This window comes from Hypanus sabinus, chromosome 1, assembly GCF_030144855.1.
Source record: "Hypanus sabinus isolate sHypSab1 chromosome 1, sHypSab1.hap1, whole genome shotgun sequence".
Classification (NCBI taxonomy): domain Eukaryota; kingdom Metazoa; phylum Chordata; class Chondrichthyes; order Myliobatiformes; family Dasyatidae; genus Hypanus; species Hypanus sabinus.
The window spans coordinates 160,827,345-160,845,240 of NC_082706.1; the positions used below are offsets into that span (position 1 = coordinate 160,827,345).

The 17,896-nt window shown below is 36.7% G+C and overlaps 1 protein-coding gene across 3 annotated transcripts in view; it reads right to left on the reverse strand.

Annotated features, from left to right (window-relative positions):
• Window positions 1–17,896, reverse strand: part of adcy8 (adenylate cyclase 8 (brain)) — a 129,668-nt gene that overhangs the window by 14,555 nt on the left and 97,217 nt on the right. For 2 of the 3 annotated variants that reach the window (XM_059980017.1, XM_059980001.1), the window contains exons 12-13: window positions 16,282–16,454; window positions 14,297–14,378 (exon numbers count right to left, since the gene is read on the reverse strand). In XM_059980017.1, coding sequence (XP_059836000.1) covers window positions 14,297–14,378; window positions 16,282–16,454 — 255 coding nt within the window. The remainder of the gene's footprint in view (window positions 1–14,296; window positions 14,379–16,281; window positions 16,455–17,896) is intronic. The other variant, XM_059980008.1, reaches the window with a different exon arrangement.

Consider the following 17,896-nt stretch of genomic DNA (forward strand, 5'->3'; position numbering starts at 1 on the left):
ATAGGAAAAAGAAGGAAAAAAAGAACCCCATCTAACTAGGAAAAAAACCCACTAACTACAAAAAAAAAGGAAAAAAAAACCATTAGGAATCAACACCCCCGGAGCAATATGTTTGACCATCATCTAAATATAAAAAAAGAGTCATCAACTGCCATTTCATATTTATTATAAAAAATAAAATTGGAAGGAAACCATATAGCTCAATTCAAATTAAATGATAATATTTGGCAAAAGAACCCCATCTTCTCTCAAAATCGAATCGAGGATCAAAAGTTCTACTCTAATTTTTTTCAAACTAAGGCATAACGTTACTTGAGAAAACCATTCAATTGATGTCGGGGAAGAAATATCTTTCCATTTTAATAAAATAGCCCTTCTTGCCAGTAGTGTAACAAATGCAATTACATGTTGATCTGAAGATGAGATACCCTGAATATGATGTGGAACTATTCCAAATAGAACAGTCAATCTATTAGGTTGTAAATTAATTTTCAGAGCTTTAGAAATTGTAGAAAATAAAGATTTCCAAAACAATTTTAATGAAGAACATGACCAGAACATATGTGACAACGTAGCTACTTTAGTTTTAGATCTATCGCAGTAGTTGTCTATACTAGGAAATATTTTAGATAGTCTCTCCTTTGTTAAAGAATAAAGGTGAACAATGTTAAATTGAATTAAACAATGGTTGGCACATACAGACGAAGAATTTACGTTTTTCAAAACTCGAAGCCAATCTTCATTAACAAAGGTCATATTAAGTTCTCTCTCCCAATCTTGTTTAATCTTTAGTGATAGGTTCTCTTTTTGTAACAAAAATAAATTATAAATTCTACTAATGGAACCTTTCACTAAGGGATTCAATTTCAAAATGGTATCCAACAAATCAGATTCTTGTAAATATGGAAACTTAGGTAAATGTTGTTGTAAAACATGCCTAACCTGAAAGTATTGCAAAAAATGTGTATTAGTGAGAGAATATTTATTAATTAACTCTTCAAAAGTCAGCAATCAACCATCACAAAATAAATCTGTAAAAGAATGGATTCCTTTATTTTTCCATGGAAGAAAAATGGGGTCAATTGTTGAAGGTTTAAATGAAAAGTTTCAATATAAAAAACTAGACAACTTAAATTGTTTAAAATTTTAAAAATTATGAAACAGAACCCAAATCAATAGGGATTGTTTAATAACCGGACAGAGATTTAAATTTGGAATTTTAGAGAGCTGTAAAGGCAATGGAGCTCCTAAAATTGAAGTTAAATGAAATTGTTTAACAACTTTTAATTCCAAATTAACCCATAATGGTTTTTGGTTCTTATCAAGCCAATATAACCAAAAACATAATTGTCTAATATTCACAGCCAAATAATAGTCTTACATTAGGAAGTGAAAGTCCACCATCTTTTTTAAATTTTTATAAATGATACTTATTAATTCTTGGTCTCTTAATGTTCCAAGTAAAGGAAGAAATAAGAGAGGCAATTTGATCGGAAAATTATTTAGTTAAAAAAAGGTATATTTTGGAAAATATATAAAAATCTAGGTAAAATCATCATTTTCACAGCATGAATATGACCTATTAAAGAAAAAGTGAGTGGATTCCATCTAGAAAATAGTTGTTTCATGGAGTCCATTAAGGGAACTATATTCGCTTTATAGAGATCTTTATATTTTTTAGTAATTATAATACCTAAATGTCTAAATGTATTAACAATTCTAAAAGGAATATCATTATATATACTAACAGGGACATTTAGTGGAAACAATTCACTTTTATTCAAGTTAAGTTTATATCCTGAAAATTTACCAAAATCTTTAAGTGTTTCCAAAAGATTAGGAATTGATTCCTCAAGATTTGAAATAAAAACCAAGAGATCATCTACATGAAGAAAAGTCATATGTATGGTTCCATTCATAGAGATATCATGAATATTTTTAGCTTCACATAGTGTTATAGCTAAAGGCTCCAATACAAGATTAAATAATAAAGGTCTTAATGGACATCCCTGTCTAGTGCCACGAGAAAGTGAGAAAAAAGACCTGCAGTTATTAGTAATGACTGTGGCAAGATGATTCTTATGAATCATTTGAATCCATCTTTTAAAATTATTACCAAAACCAAATTTTTCTAATACTTTAAACAAATATGGCCACTCAACTCTATCAAATGCCTTTTCTGCATTGAGAGAGATAACCCATTGAGGTTGCTTAGATAATTATGAATATATAATGTTCATCAATCTCTAAACATTAGAGAAAGAATAACAGCCTTTAATAAAGCCCATTGGATGCATAGAAATGATTTTAGTTAAAATATTTTCCAAGCGATTAGCCATTATTTTAGAGAGAATTTTTGCATCCATATTTAATAGCGAAATAGATCTATATGATGAACATTCAACAGGATCCTTATCTTCTTTACCAATTAAGGAAATAGATGCTTCATAAAAAAAGAAGGTAAATTACCCTTCTCAAAGGATTCATGAAGTATTTCCAAAAGATACGGAGAAAGTAATCTTTCAAATTTTTTGTAAAATCCCACTGAATAACCATCAAGTCCAGAAGCTTTACCTGATTGCATTGATAAAATAGCTTTCTGAGTTTCATGCTCGGTAATTGGAGCGTCAAGCATCTGTTGATCTTCAACAGAAATTTGTGGAAATTTAATCTTATGTAAAAAAGCCATTTTGGAGGAATCTGCAGGAAATTGAGATCTATAAAGATCAGAGTAAAAATCTTGAAAAATTTTATTAATGTCCTCATGATTACTTGCTATATGTCCATTATTTTTACGAATCTTTAAGATTTGTCTTTTAGCTCTAGCTGCTCTTAATTGAGCTAAGAGCTTATTATTTGTATCCCCAAAAATGTAAAATTGATTTTTCAATTTAAGCAAATATCCTTCAATAGGATATGTTAGTAATAAATTATACTGTGATTGTAATTCTACTCTTCTTTTAAATGAAACAACATTTGGACAGATTGCATTGACATGATCTAATTCTTTAATTTGTTTAGAAATTTTATCTAATTCCATTCTTGTTTGCTTCTTCAGTTTAGCTATATACAAAATAATTTGACCATGTAAATAAGCTTTTAATGTATCCCAAATTGCTAACTTAGAGACGTTTCCTATATTATTAAAGAGAAAAAACTCTTTTATCTGAGCTTTGATAAACTCAACAATTTCTGAACTTTGTAATAAATGTTCTGGAAAATGCCAAAATGGTCTGGTAAAAACAACATCTTTCAGTTCAAGTATTAAGATTAAAGGAGCATGATCAGAAATAACAATCACATCATACTCACATTTCTGAACATTGAATAAAAGTCAAGAGTCAACTATAAAATGGTCAATTCTGAAATATTTATTATGAACATGTGAGAAAAAAAGAGTATTCTCTATTACTAGGGTGCATATGCCTCCAGATCTCAATTAAACTGTAATCAATTAAAAAGGAATTAATAAGTGATGCAGAATGATTAGGGAGTTGATACTTGGATGATGACTTATCCATTAGAGGATTTAAACAAGTATTAAGATCACCAACCATTAATAACATATATTCATTTAAATCAGGTAATAGATCAAAAACAGTTTTAAAAAATGAGGGATCATTAACATTTGGTCCATAAATATTAACCAAAACCATTTTCCTATTTCAAATTATTCATTTAACAATCAAAAATCTACCATTAATATCAGCTATAATATCCTCCCGATTTAAAGGAATATGGGAATCAATAAAAATAGAGACACCTCTAGTTTTACTCCGAGAGTTTGCATGAAACTGAGAACCCTTCCAAAATTTAAAAAATCGATTTTTATCACATACCCTGATATGCGTCTCTTGAGCAAAGATTATATCAGGCTGGAATCGGTTAATAACTTTAAATATTTTCTTATGCTTAATAGGATGATTCCAACCATGAACATTCCAAGTTAAAACATTTAACTGCTTAGATATCATCATGGAACTTTGTATCTAAAAAGAATAGTTAGACGCATGTCAGGATAGAGTAGTCAAAAATGGCGGAGATGAACAACAATGAAAATATTTGGCGTATGCTCCGGGATTCCATAATGGGATAAAAAAGAAAAAAAATCCCACCCAAACTACAAAGCCCAGAAACAAGTCGATATCAATCGATGCAAGCCCCAAGAAAAGCATAAATGCAAATACAAACTCCGCCTACCTAAGTAAAAACAAGAGAAAGAAAAAAATAATCTCTGTCTCCCTGTACCGAATATAAAACTCATTGCAGTCGACATATATCTCAATATAATTAACTTGGAAGGAAAGTGTTTTTCTTGTAAAACAAAACGACCTTCAATTGAAAGTAACTTTAGATAAGGGAAGAAAAACACATACAAAATAATTCTTGAAATATTTGCACTGAAGAAAAACAATCACCATCTTTAAATTTTCCAGTCTATCTTTAAAACATAGAGAAATCCAAATAATTACTTTAAAAATTTTTACAAAAGCATACGAAACAAATAAAAACAATTAATTCATTTAAATGCTGCAGAAAACAAAATTCTAAATGGTTTGAATTTATTACGGTCTATCAATAGTTCTCCTTCTATGTCTTCTGAAATTGAAGACATCCAAGCCAATCTTTTTCAGAGATAAAAATGTATTTTAAGGTAAAGACTTCTGTAACCATCAGATCTTCCAATCTCATCACGCTTTACGCTGCGAGACAATCAAGCCATTATAAATCATTCAAGCTTCAGGCTTCAGACTCATCATCGGATGTGTCGGATAAAGAATTAATAAAACTCAATGCTTTGACTGGATCATCAAAAATATGAAAGCCAGACTTTCTGACAAAAAGCCTTAATTTCACTGGATACTGAAGCAGTGGAAAGAGCTATTTTTCATACGCTGATTTCATAACCGATGCAAATCCAGTACGCTTCTTAACAATTTCGCGTGGAAAATCTTCAAAAAAGTGAATGTCTGAATTCTGATACTGAAAAAGTTTTTTTTTCTCGCAAGCTTAATAATACGGTCTTTGTCTCTGAAACGGAGAAAATGCACCACAATATGTCTGTTTTTACCTTGATCCAAAAATTTTAAGGTGCCGACTCTGTGAGCCATTTCGATATCTGAGGGCTGTAAACAAACCTCCGGAAATAAAGACTGAAATATTTTTGTGAAATAATCCAGTGTGTTGGCTGATTCTGATTTCTCTTTTAATCCAACAATTCGAATATTATTCCGACGAGATTGAGCTTCGAGATCAGCGATCCGTTGTTGGGCTTGTTCCAAACGAGAAGAAAGGTCAGCAGCATTTTGACTAACTTCTTTAAGATCAAGGCTCAAAGAGTCAACTTTTCCTTCAAATTTCTCTTTTAGTTGAGTTATCTCAATGCTGATATTGCTGATTTGAGATTCTAGTCTTTTTACCCAGGGGGTTTCCTCCGAGAATTCGTCAGCTTTTTTAGGCTTTCCATTGCCTGGGTCCGGATTTCTTTCGGCGTTTCTGAGAGTAGCCATAACTATAACTGTTATTCTACAGATCTGACTGAATGAAGTTGAGATTTCAAAGTTTAAGTTGGAAAAGGGAGAGATTAAAGGCGGACAAGAAGCGACTGTGTCTTACATGTCCGTAACTGGGAAGCGGAGTCAATAGTGACAGAAGTCAAGACACTTTCTGTTAGAAGAGCCAACCACTCAATCTTGCCTTTAAATGTGAAGTTCATTGACACACTGAATTACTTACCATTCATATTGTTCTGAACAGCACTGGCAAATGTATTTGCATTAGATAGAAGGAAAGTAATCTTTTTCCATCCTGCCGAAGGGTCTTGGCCTGAAACATTGACTGTACTTTTTTCCGTAGATGCTGCCTGGCCTGCAGAGTTCCTCTAGCATTTTGTGTGTGTTGCTTGGATTTCCAGCATCTGCAGATTTTCTCTTTTTTTTCATCTTTCTCTTCTTCAGTAGAGACCAGCAGATGCAGTGAACAGATGGATTTGCTGAGACTATGTATTCATTGCAGCTCAGGGATTGAACATGGTCCATGACAGAACTTTTCATGAACCATAATAGTGATTTGTCTCTCACAATGCTCAGATTAATTTTGCCCATAAACAAATAAACCCATCTTTTCTTCTCTACCCATTAGATTTCATCACTATAGCAGAGGATAAGGTTTAGGGGAAGCAAACTGCTACTGTACAACTTTACCACAGTTCTTGGAATACCTACCACTTTTAAACAGGAATGCAACAACATGTGAGGTCTAATTTTCTGTTATTTAGTCATGTTGGTTTTCTAACTGGATGAGAATTCTACAAGTTGAACATCAAACAAACTTCCATTTCAGTATCCAGACACCTGCAATTCCATTGTATGTAGAGGTAAAAGAAGCTCTGCTTAGCCCAGTTTATGCATCTACACAGGGCGCATGTCATTTTGCATGTCAGAACAGAGATGAGAAGGAATTTCTTTAGCTGAGGTTGGCTAATCTGTTGGTGAATCACAGATGGCTGTGGGGGGCCAAGTCAATGGGTATATTTAAAGTGGAGGTTGATAGGTTCTTGATTAGTAAGGATATGAGAAGTTATGGGGAGAAGGCAAGAGAATGTGACTGGGGGAAATAATAAATCAGCCATGATAGAATGGCAGAGGTGACTCAATGGGCCAAATATCATAAGTCTACTCCTATGTCTTCTGTTCTTATTGTCTTATATCTATTTTAACATCCTACTTGGAAATTTTCTCATGAAAATCTATTACCTCACCCCCTTTGCTCATCCATTTACAGTGTTGGAGCTGGAAATGTTTGTGTGGTATAAGCTGTACAAATGGTGGGAGGTGTACAGAACTGGACAGTTCTCAGAGCATAACTGTGGGTACTGATCTCTACCAACTCCTTCCATTGGCTCTTCAGTTCTGCCTTCAGTGACTTTTCTGGGTCTCCTAATGTGTAGGTTCTTCCTCCAGTTGTCCAAATTGCCCCAGAATCTCATAGCTAGCATCTGTGAACTAGAAGGTTCGCCCTGTGATAGGGTTACCAAGGCAGTTAATAGTGGTCCCTAAGCTGCACAATACTTTACAACACCCCTTTATGCTATCAATTAGAAATCAATAGTCTCAACAGGTACATAGTACTCCTGAAATTATATAGACTAGCCCGAATTAAGAAAACACAGCACAAAGTGACGAGCTAAGTATTCGAACAGTACTGGGCAAGATTGCTTTGTGTCCCCCACACATAACCATGTTAACATATGTTTTTTATTGGATACTAAATTTCTATCATCCCTCAAAAATTGCATTATACAAATATTTTTCATTATTGTATTATGTCCTTAAATTATTTTAAATATGTCTTTTGTTCTGTTTCCTCTACATTTCCCTTCAATGGATAAATAGATTTGTTTTTCAGTCAGAGGGCTTGAAACATTTTGTTTTGAAGTTCTGCTTTTGGTTTCAAGTGGAAAACAATTAACTGATGTTTGCTTAGATATTAATGTAAATGAATCATAGCCCATGTGTTTTTCCAACTACAGGTGGCCCCTGTTTTTCAAATGTTCGCTTTTTGACACCTCGCTGTTATGAAAGACCTACATTAATTACCTGTTTTCACTAACAGAAGGTGTTTTCACTGTTAGGAGAAAAGACAGTGCATGACCCAAGCAGCCAAGCTCCTCCCCCGGAACTGCATTCTAGCTGCCATTGCTTAAACATGTGCCTGTGAGCATCTGTGCTTTATGTCCATTTACTTTGTGCACCTGTTAGCAAGATGAGTTCTAAGGTATCGGAAAAGCCTCAAAGAGCTCGTAAGGATGTTACATTTAGCATAAAACTAGACATAATTAAGCATTTTGATGATGGTGAACGAAGTAAAGACATTTGTCTGCGCTTTGAACTTGCCTGTGTCCACCATTTGCACTACTTATACATAGAGAGAAAGAATCTGAAAAGCTGCCGATGTTACTGTTGGCTCAGCTCATAGCTCTCTTAGCCGGCATCCAACAATGGATAAAATGGAAAGTCTATTGCTTGAGTGGGTTGATGGGTGTACAAAGTGTGGTGTTTCGTTAAGTTATCTTATACTTAAGGAGAAATCAGTCAGTCTTTTTAATAAGCTGAAACAGAAAGCACTGGACGATGGTGATGACAGTGTTGCAAAAGTGGAATTTAAAGGTAGTCATGGGTGGTTTGATCGGTTTCTGAGGCGAGGGCAGCTTCATAGCTTAAAGTTTACTGGAGAGAGTGCTTCAGCTGATACTGAAGCTGCTGAGAAGTTCCCAGCAGAACTGAAGAAAATAATTACAGAAAGCGGTTATTCATATAAGCAAGTGTTTAACTGTGACAAAACTGCAATTTATTGGAAAAAATTGCCCAGCACCCCAACCTCCGACAACTCAGCCTAACATATCATCATCAGTGTGCTCACTGTCTTCCTAATTCTGGTAAATGAAACTACATTGTACATGCATTATTTCTACTTTATATAGGCTGTGTATTTTTATGTGTTATTTGATATGATTTGGCAGTTTCATAGCTTAAAGGTTACTGGAGGGACTGCTTCCGCTACATAGTAAGATTATACATAGTGAGATTTTCGCTACACTAGACAGTGCTGCAATGATTGCAGAAAAGTATTTCTACTTTATATAGGCTTATATATTTTTATATTTATTTTATATTTATTTATTTTTATATCATATCATTCCTGCTTTTACTATATGTTACTGTTATTTTATTATTTGTTATTTGGTATGATATTGTAGATTTTTTTTGGGTCTGGGAACGCTCACAAATTTTTCCCATATTAATAAATGGTAATTGCTTATTCACTTTACAACATTCCGGCTTACGAGCCATTTCATAGGAATGCTCTACCTTCAGCTAGCGGGGGAAACCTGTATTAGTGTTAATGGAAATAATAGAAAGCAGGTTCTGAATCAGGCACATTTAACTTCATGGCTGACACTCTTAAAATTGCAACAATTACTAAATCATTACATGACTGTGATTAACGTGGGTCTGAATAGTGAGTGTAGCCTGGTGTCTAAGCAAGTATGGGGGCCTCCTTAACCAAGTCTGAATTTATTCTTAAAGCAAAAGAGAAAGAACTGTAAGCACTCAAAATCTAAACTAAAGGCAGAAAAAGCTGTAAATACTCAGCAATTTATGCAGCATTGTGAATCTGTGGAAAGAGGAACAGAATTAATGTTTCAGGTCAATGATTTTATTCTCTGGTTTGGTCTCCATAGATGCTGTTTGACTCGATGAGTATTTACAACATGTTCTTTATCTGAAATATTGCAGAATATTGGTAGCTCAGGTTGGCTATTTGAAAGTTCAGTTGGTCGCTGAGCTTGGTAAAATGTTTGCAGATATTTTGGCTCCAATCGAGAAGCCATCATCAATTCACAATTGAGGGTATTGTCTCCTCAGAATGTTATCTTATGTAATTCTCCAGGGTCCAATGGACCTCCCTTGAAACCAGTCAATCAGAATCTTCCACTTCTCAACTGTTCATTGTGCTTTGAAGCAGCCAACCAGATCAGAACATCTAATCAATATCCATCCAGACCCCAGAGGGGTATATAAGCTGCATTATGAGGAGACAACACACTTAACTGCACATGGATGGTGGAGCCGAAAGATCTTCAAACATTTTGCCAAGCTTGGTGATCAACAAACTTCCAAAACGTCTTTACTTTTTCTCACCAAATATAACAGCAGGAATTGCTGGATAGTGAGCAAATGTAATAATGGCCGTGAAAACAGGTGTTCAGCAATGGCCTTATTGTAATCTTTTTCCAAGCATTATACTCCATCTTAGTTGTTAACAAAACATCTACATAAGATTAGACACAGTTACATCTACAAATATTTTCAGAGATGAAATGAAATAGCACTGTACTGATGGACTCAAAGAGCACACACAATTGATACAGAGTATGTGAAAAGCAGGGATGGAAATTATCACTAATATATACCTCACTGCTATCAAAATGTTATTTTTTAAAATGAATGATAACCTTAGTTTACTCTCACTATCACATACACTCAGTTGCCACTTTATTAGGTACCTGCGTACCTGTTTGTTAATGCAAGTATCCATGGGCCAACAACTCAATGCATAAAAGCATGCAGACATAGTCAAGAGTCAGTTATTTTTCAGATTAAACATCAGAATGGGGAAGAAATGTGACTTGTGCCTTTGACCATGGAATGATTATAAGTCCCAGACAGGTTGGTTTGAGTATCTCAGAAACTACTGATCTCCTGGTACTCTCATGCAAACAGTCTTAGAGAGACTGTTTTGATAGTCTTAGAGTTTAGAGAGAATGGTGCAAAAACAAAAAAAAAACACATGTCCAGTGAGTGGTAGCTCTGTGGGCAAGGACACCTTGTTAATGAGAGAGGTCTGAGAAAAATAGCCAGACTGGTTCAAGCTGACAGTAAGGCAACAGTAACTCAAATACCCACACGAAACAACAGAGGTGTACAGAAGAGCATCTCTGAATGCACAGCATGTAAAACCCTGAAGTGGATGGGCTATAGAAACAAAAGATCACAAACATACACTCAATGGCCACTTTATTATGTACCTAACAAACTTTGTACCGAACAAACTGGACATCCAATGTATTTTCCAATATCATAAACCTTTGAATCTTTGATAAATAACCCCAATATATTAAGATGAAAATAGTAGCCTTTCTCTGCAATGAATACAGACAATTCTTGCAAACATTTATTACAGATATAACAGCATGCAAGAGGTACCTACCCAAAATGGATTTCATGACTAATTGCATCCTTTACTATGTATTGTCTCTTTAGAAATGTTATTGTTATAATTGCCGTGATTGTGAAGGAGGTAGAACTGATGCTGAATAGTGAGGGAGTACAACTTGAGGCATAATAGTTCCAGATGTGACTGATTTCAAATGAGAACAAGAATGCACATTATACTTAGGCCAGCTCATATAACATGGAAAGAAACTTGAGATGATTCTTGGGTGATTTAGATGAAACCCAAATCATGCTGACAATTGTTAACATATCAACCACCCTAAACATTCATTCTTTCTGCTGCCAGAACATGATCCTTGTAGTGTGTATGTCTACAAGAGGTACTGCTGTTACTGGTCTAGATTATTCTCAAACTCTTTACCTATCCCATTAAGAAGGGCAAAGGATGCATGGAAATACAACCACCTGCAGGTTTCCCCCAAGCTGTGAACCTTCATGACTTGGAAGTATATCACCACTTCTGCATTACTGGATCTCAGAACCCAACAGCCCTACGGGACAACCTTGACAAGCACAGCAGTCATTTCAAGAAGCTATTTCAATAAGGGCAGTTAGGGATGGGCTTTTCATCAATGCCAAATCTCAAAATTGAATAAAGAAAAGACACTATGAAGCTTACTGAAAAATCAAGGGTTTATCTAAAATAGGAGTAAAATGTTCTTGAGTTAAGAGCTATTGAGTGGGCTGGAGCAGGCTCAGCTCACTCCCTGAATGTACTGTAGATGTACTTGGACAGGCTGCATCACAATTTGCATGGCAAATCCAATGAGCAGCAGAACAAGAAACTGCAGAGAGTTTTGGACACATGAGCATAGGCCTCCTCACCATCGATACTGTCTACGAGAGATGCTGCCTTAACAAAGCAACACTCTTCACCAAAGGTTCCCACCGTCCAGACCATCACATCTTCTCGCAGCTATCATTGGGGACGAGGTACAGAAGTTTGTGCCGCACAACACCAGGTTCGAAAACTAAGTTCCAGACCTTGCAGGGGGGATGGTGGTGTGGTTAATGCCGATAGTATGAAGTTGGGCAGTAGGATTGCAGAACAGTTGACAGTGACATTGTAGGAACAGATGAAGTAGGCAAGGGCCCTATCACTCCATTAGAGAAAATATCAACCCTGAATGTACCCTGTCAAACCCCATAAGGATTTTGTCTAGTTCAATGAGATCACATTTTATTCTTCCAAATTTGAGAGCGTACAGGCCAAGTCTGCATTTCCACTTTCATGTGATGATCCTCTAGTCCAGAAATCACTCAGTGAAGCTTTACTAAACGATCTCAATCTGGTGATATCCCTCCTTATCCAGGGCTATCAAACTTGCAAACGTTAGTCCAGGGCAGTTTCATCACGGCCCAGTGTAACTGGAATAATATGTCTCCAATCTTGTCCTCAATTCCTCTTATGATAAAGGCTATCATGCTCTTCCCCTTGAAGAACATAAAAACATTAAAAATAGGAGCAGAAAAGTTAAGCCTGTTCCACCATTCAGTAAGATCCTGGCTAATCTGCTGTAGACTCAGCTCCACCTACCTGCCTTTTTCCGATAACCTTTAATTACCTAATTATGCAATCAGGTATTAGGTAATTGACTATGCAAAAAACAACCTAATGGTGTCTTACATATACTTAGTGAGGTAGCTTCTACTGCTTTCCTGGGCAAAGAATCCCACAGATTCACCACTCTTGAGGAAAAGCAGTTCCCTCTAATGCAAAATTTATTCCTCTGAATCTGGTGGCTATGTCCCTTTATTCTAGTTTCACCTACCAGTAGAAAAAAACTTTCCTGCTTTGATTGGAGTATTGCACAGATGCAGTATAATTGTTCCCGCACAAGTTTGGTGAAGAGCTTTAAAAACCCATTCTCTGCAAGAGAGGGATACTGTCTAGTGGAGTGGTTATTGTTGGAGTGGTCAGAGTAGTAAGGCTTTGGCTCAACAGGGCTTCAGCAAAAACAGGCGGAGGCAAGGTAAGAAGGCAAGTTCATTCCTTATTTTTTATTTAGCTCTTGAGAGAATACGGGTTATGTCTACAGAGTTAGTGTTCCATCCTGGGTGTCAGATGTGGGATTTCTGAGAAACTACCAGACTTCTCGATGGCCAGATCTGCACCAGGTGCATTGAGATGCAGCTCCTTGGAGACTCCATTAGGGATCTGAAGCTGCAGCTCGATGACCTTCAGCTTGTTAAGGACAGTGAGGAGGTGATAAGTAGGAGCTACAGGGGGGTAGTCACCCCAAGGCTACAGGAGACAGATAAATGGGGGACTGTCGGGGGGGGGGAAGGGGAGATAGTGGAGAGCAGACCCCCTCAATAATTAGTACACCATTTTGAGTACTGTTAGGGGGTGGACCTACTTGGGGGAACCACCAGTGGCTGTGTTCTGCACTGAGACTGGCCTTGTGGCTTGGAAGTGTCGGGAATTGAAGAGGATGGCAGCAGTAACAGGGGACTCTGTAGTTAGGAGGGCAGATAGATGATTCTGTGGACACGAGAAAGGAACATGGATGGTAATTTGCCCCCCATGGGCCGGGGTCTGTGATGTTTCTGAATGTTTCCACAGTATACTGAAATATTTCATTTTCCCGGCACTGATTCCTGTGACACTCCATTCGCCACTGCCAACCAAAGTAGCACCCATTTATCCCAACCCTCTGTCTTCTATAGGTTAATCCATCCTTTATCCATACTAATATGTTACCCAACTCCTTGCATCCTTATAGATAAGTCCTGTATGGGCTACCTTGTCAAACACCTTCTGGAAAATCAAATTAATAACATAAACCTGTGCCCTTCTATTCACTGCACTTGTTACATCATCAAAGAACTCCAGTAAGTGTGACAAACAGGATCTGCCTTTCCGCAGTCCATGCAGCATCTGCCTGATGGAATTCTCTTCTATTTATATGTTTCAATATTTCTTCCTTAGTGATAACTTCAAGCATTTTTCCGATTACAAACATTAAGCTAACTGGCCTATAGTAAACGACCCTTTGCCTACATCCTTTTTTAAACAGTGGCATGACAATCACTGTCTTCCAATCCAAAGTGGCCTGTCCACAGTACGTATTTCTGAAAGCTTCCATTGATCTATTTGCAGTCACCAGCATCAAATTGCTCAGACTTTGGCACCAGCCTCCAGTGGAGAAGCAGTTTGGAGAATAGGGAAGGAGGAAACAAGAAGAAAAATAACAACTCTCAAACTTTCCCTTTGAGTTTCATTTGCCATGCATTTTGCCAGTCGCTTAACCAGCCTGCATTCTCATGAAGGCTCTATGCATCCTCCTTAGGCTCCCCACTTTGTATCTTCGGCAAACTTTGGACACATTTCCCTCAACCAAATCAGTTTTGATTGTGGAAAGTTAGGAGCTGAGTAACAACCCCTGTTTAGATAAGCCATTAGAAGAGTATTATCATTAGGATTAAATATAATAAGTCAAATTCACAAGTCAATGTAATTTGACAGATAGTGGATCTTTAAATCTGGAAATTACCTGCTGTCCATGATAAAATACAGCGAGGAGAAACATTGCCATGAGTAGCAGGGAGGTTTCTTTCGTGCCTAAGAAGTCTCTGCTACAAGAGAACAAAATTTGTTTTTAAACAATGCATTTAACAAATTATAACTGTCACACCTTTCTTATTGTGCTTAGTAAAATTTTCAAACTTAAGTGCAGATTACTACAAAGGCCAACAGCAAATGTTAGGCTTTGAGATTCATATACAGGAAAGTAAGAGGACTATTTGCAGGTAAATGCCTGGTTCTTTGACGGTTAGTGGGAGAAGCAAGGCAAATACCTCAATATACCTTAAGATCATTTTCCAGTGGTTCAATCAAATCTTTATAATGTCTGTAGAGTTTGACGGGACTTAAAAGGTATAAGATAAGTGGGGCCAGATCAGGTAAACTTAATTACAGAAGTTACAAAGGGATGAGAATTCGCCAAAAATTCTTTCCTCTGTCATGCAAAGACTCCTCCAAGCATTCACCTAAGAGTTCTGCCCACCATTGTTTGAAGCTGACAACAGGTGGCCAAGACAATTTTGGGGTTTGTTCTTGTGGTTCGATCATGAGTGATATGTGAAGGATTATGATTTGTGGTCTAGCTTAGCAGCAGCCAGTCACATATAGGGTGGTTAGGGTGCCTGCCAGAGATGTCCTTCACAGCCCCAGGAATTTTCAATTGCCAGATTTAGGCACAAGATAAGCATATGCAGGTCTATTTCATCTATTTAATCTATTATAGCCACCAATCAAGAATATTTACTCCTTACGAGTACACAGAATTATAAAACAGTTTCTTTCAATATTGAATTTGTTTTCTATAGAAACTTTTGTAAAGGGAAAAGCAATTATAGGAAAGAGAAATATAATTTGCTCGTGCTGCATAAGTATTCCACGAAAGGAACCAAAATTTAGATGAACAATATAATCAATAACTGATAATGCTGCAAATAATTTGTCAGGAGCACAAGTGTTATTCTTATAGTTCCTTAAAAAACAATATGATTGTGTCCTCTGCATCCTGTTATATAGAATACTGAGAACTGAGCTCATGGTCCTTAGAGGACCACATATAATCTCTTTCTGTATTGAATATCCTCATCTCAGCTACAGCAATGGATTTGTTTCATTTTTAATACAGTTGTATGTTTTATTGTGTTATTGTTAAACTATTGTGTTATGTTAAACTATTCCCTTCTTCTTCACTCACTTATGGTATGGAAATACCAATGCCTTTGAGCGGAAAATCCTACAACTGGTAGTGGATTCGGTCCAGAACATCACAGGTAAAGGCCTCCCAACCATTGAACAATTGACATGAAACATTGCTGTAGAAAAGCAGCATCCATCATCAAACATCCTCACCACCCAGTCCATGCTCTTTTCTCGTTGCTTCCAACAGGTAGAACGTACAGGTCCTCAGGACCTGCACCACCATGGTCAGGAACAGTTACTACCCCTCAGCCATCAGGCTCTTGGTTCATGCCTGTCATTTATTGCTGTTCCTGTACAATCGGCATTTGCACAGTTTATTTAGAGTCTACAGATCCTGCTTACATTTACTCTTCTATAGATCTGCTAAGTGTGGCCACAAAAGAATTTCAGGGTTGTATGTGGTGACATGTATGTACTCTGCTAATAAATTTTACACTGAATTTTGAAATCTAAACTTTAATTTGACACCTGAGACACCTAGGATGCTACCATTGTGACTGTAGCTGGGAGCTAGAGGGTAACAGACAAAATACATATCTAAAAATACCCCTGTAGCCTGATGGGACATACCTTGAACTGTGTGGAACTTTGGCATGCATTAAGATCCAGACTACGAACTGATAGGGGTGGGGTTTGAGCCTTGTCCATTCTTGTTCCTGGACATTAAGCATTACTGCTTTAGAACTAAAAAAAATTGCCATGCTTCCATGTCTAAATAATGCAATTGGTATTGAATGGAATAGAAAATTAAGCACTTACTCTCCACTGTGATAGAAGTTATCATATCTAACAAAGAGCGAGCTGTAGATGGTTTCAGTCAGTAGCGAGTAAACCGCAATCATTATCAGTAAAACGGCAAGTTTCAGGATGGAATTCAGACGGAGAAACACTGCACAGGTCACCATTGCTAGCACTCCAGTAAACACAAAATACTAAACAAATAACACACAAGGGTTAGGTTAGAGCTTCAACTCTGTAACAGACACTGCTTCAGATAGTCTGTGAATTTATTACAGGCAGGTTAAATGCTTTGTAGATTTTAGATCTTCCAATAAAACACTATTAGCTCTGACACTTTGCTCTTCTCCATGACAATGTATTTAAACTTAATGAACTGCATAAAGTAACTTGGATGCTTGTTCCCATTCTGTCTCATTTCTGGACTTGTTCCCTATCTATACCATTCAAGGTAATGGAGTGGATGTGTGGAGGGATCATGACATCAGCTTTCATTTTCTATGACTCAGAGTGATAACACACCAATGCATTATTCACTGGGCTGCCAGTCAAGTGGTATAACTTTAAATAATCAAAATTATGCATCCCATTTAATTTCAAAAGTAGCTGTAAAAATATTGATACAAGGCATTATTCAGATGCTGGAAATCCAGAGTAACATGCACAAAGGGCTGGAGGAACTCAGCAGGTCATATATGGAGAGGAATAAACAGTTGGCATTTTAGGCTGAGCCTCTTCATCAGAACATGAATGCCTCAATGAAATTTGTTCCCATTCAATCTCATTTCTGGACGTTCTCTGTCAAGATAATGGAATTGACGAAGGGTCCTGGTCCGAACCCTTAGTAACACGGTAGTAACCCCGGGCAGCACAGTAAATTAGCAGTAAGCATAATGCCATTACAGCTCCAGCAACCCGGGTTCATGTCCCGACGCTGTCTATAAGGAGTTTGTATGTTTTCCACATGACCATGAGAATCGGATTTCCTCCCACATTCCAAAGATGTATAGGTTAGGGTTAATAATTTGCAGGCATGCTATGTTGGCACTGGAAATGTGGCTGACTGTCCCCAGCACATTCTCTCTACGTTGGTCATTGATGCAAATGATGGATTTCACTGTATGTTTCATTATTTTGATGAACGTATCAAATAAAGCTAGTCTTTAGTCTTTAATCTCTCCATAGATACTGCCTGACCTGCTGAGATCCTCCAGAATTTTCTGTGTGTTGCTCTGTAAAAATAACTTTCATCTCCTATAGTTTAAATAATTGCAACTTTTCTGGACGGCACTTACTATCTGAGTCTCATCATAAAGGGTCCTCTTAATCTGATAACACAACAAAGTACCAGAGAAACTAAATATTACAAAATTATTAAACTTATTTGAGTTACTAAAATAAATCCCTGAAATAAAAGCACATGAAAGTATATATTGCTCCCTTTGATTCCCCAGGCAAACTCAAGTACAATTAAGTACATTTAAAGTGGCCTAACTCTTGTCACTATTGCATTCTGTAGGAGCCATGTATCTATTTTCTGTCTCTCTGTATTGTATTTGTATTGTGTGTTTATTATGGTTATCTGTCATGAGGGCTGGGGCACAGTAGAAGTGAATGAATATAGTTATGTATTCAT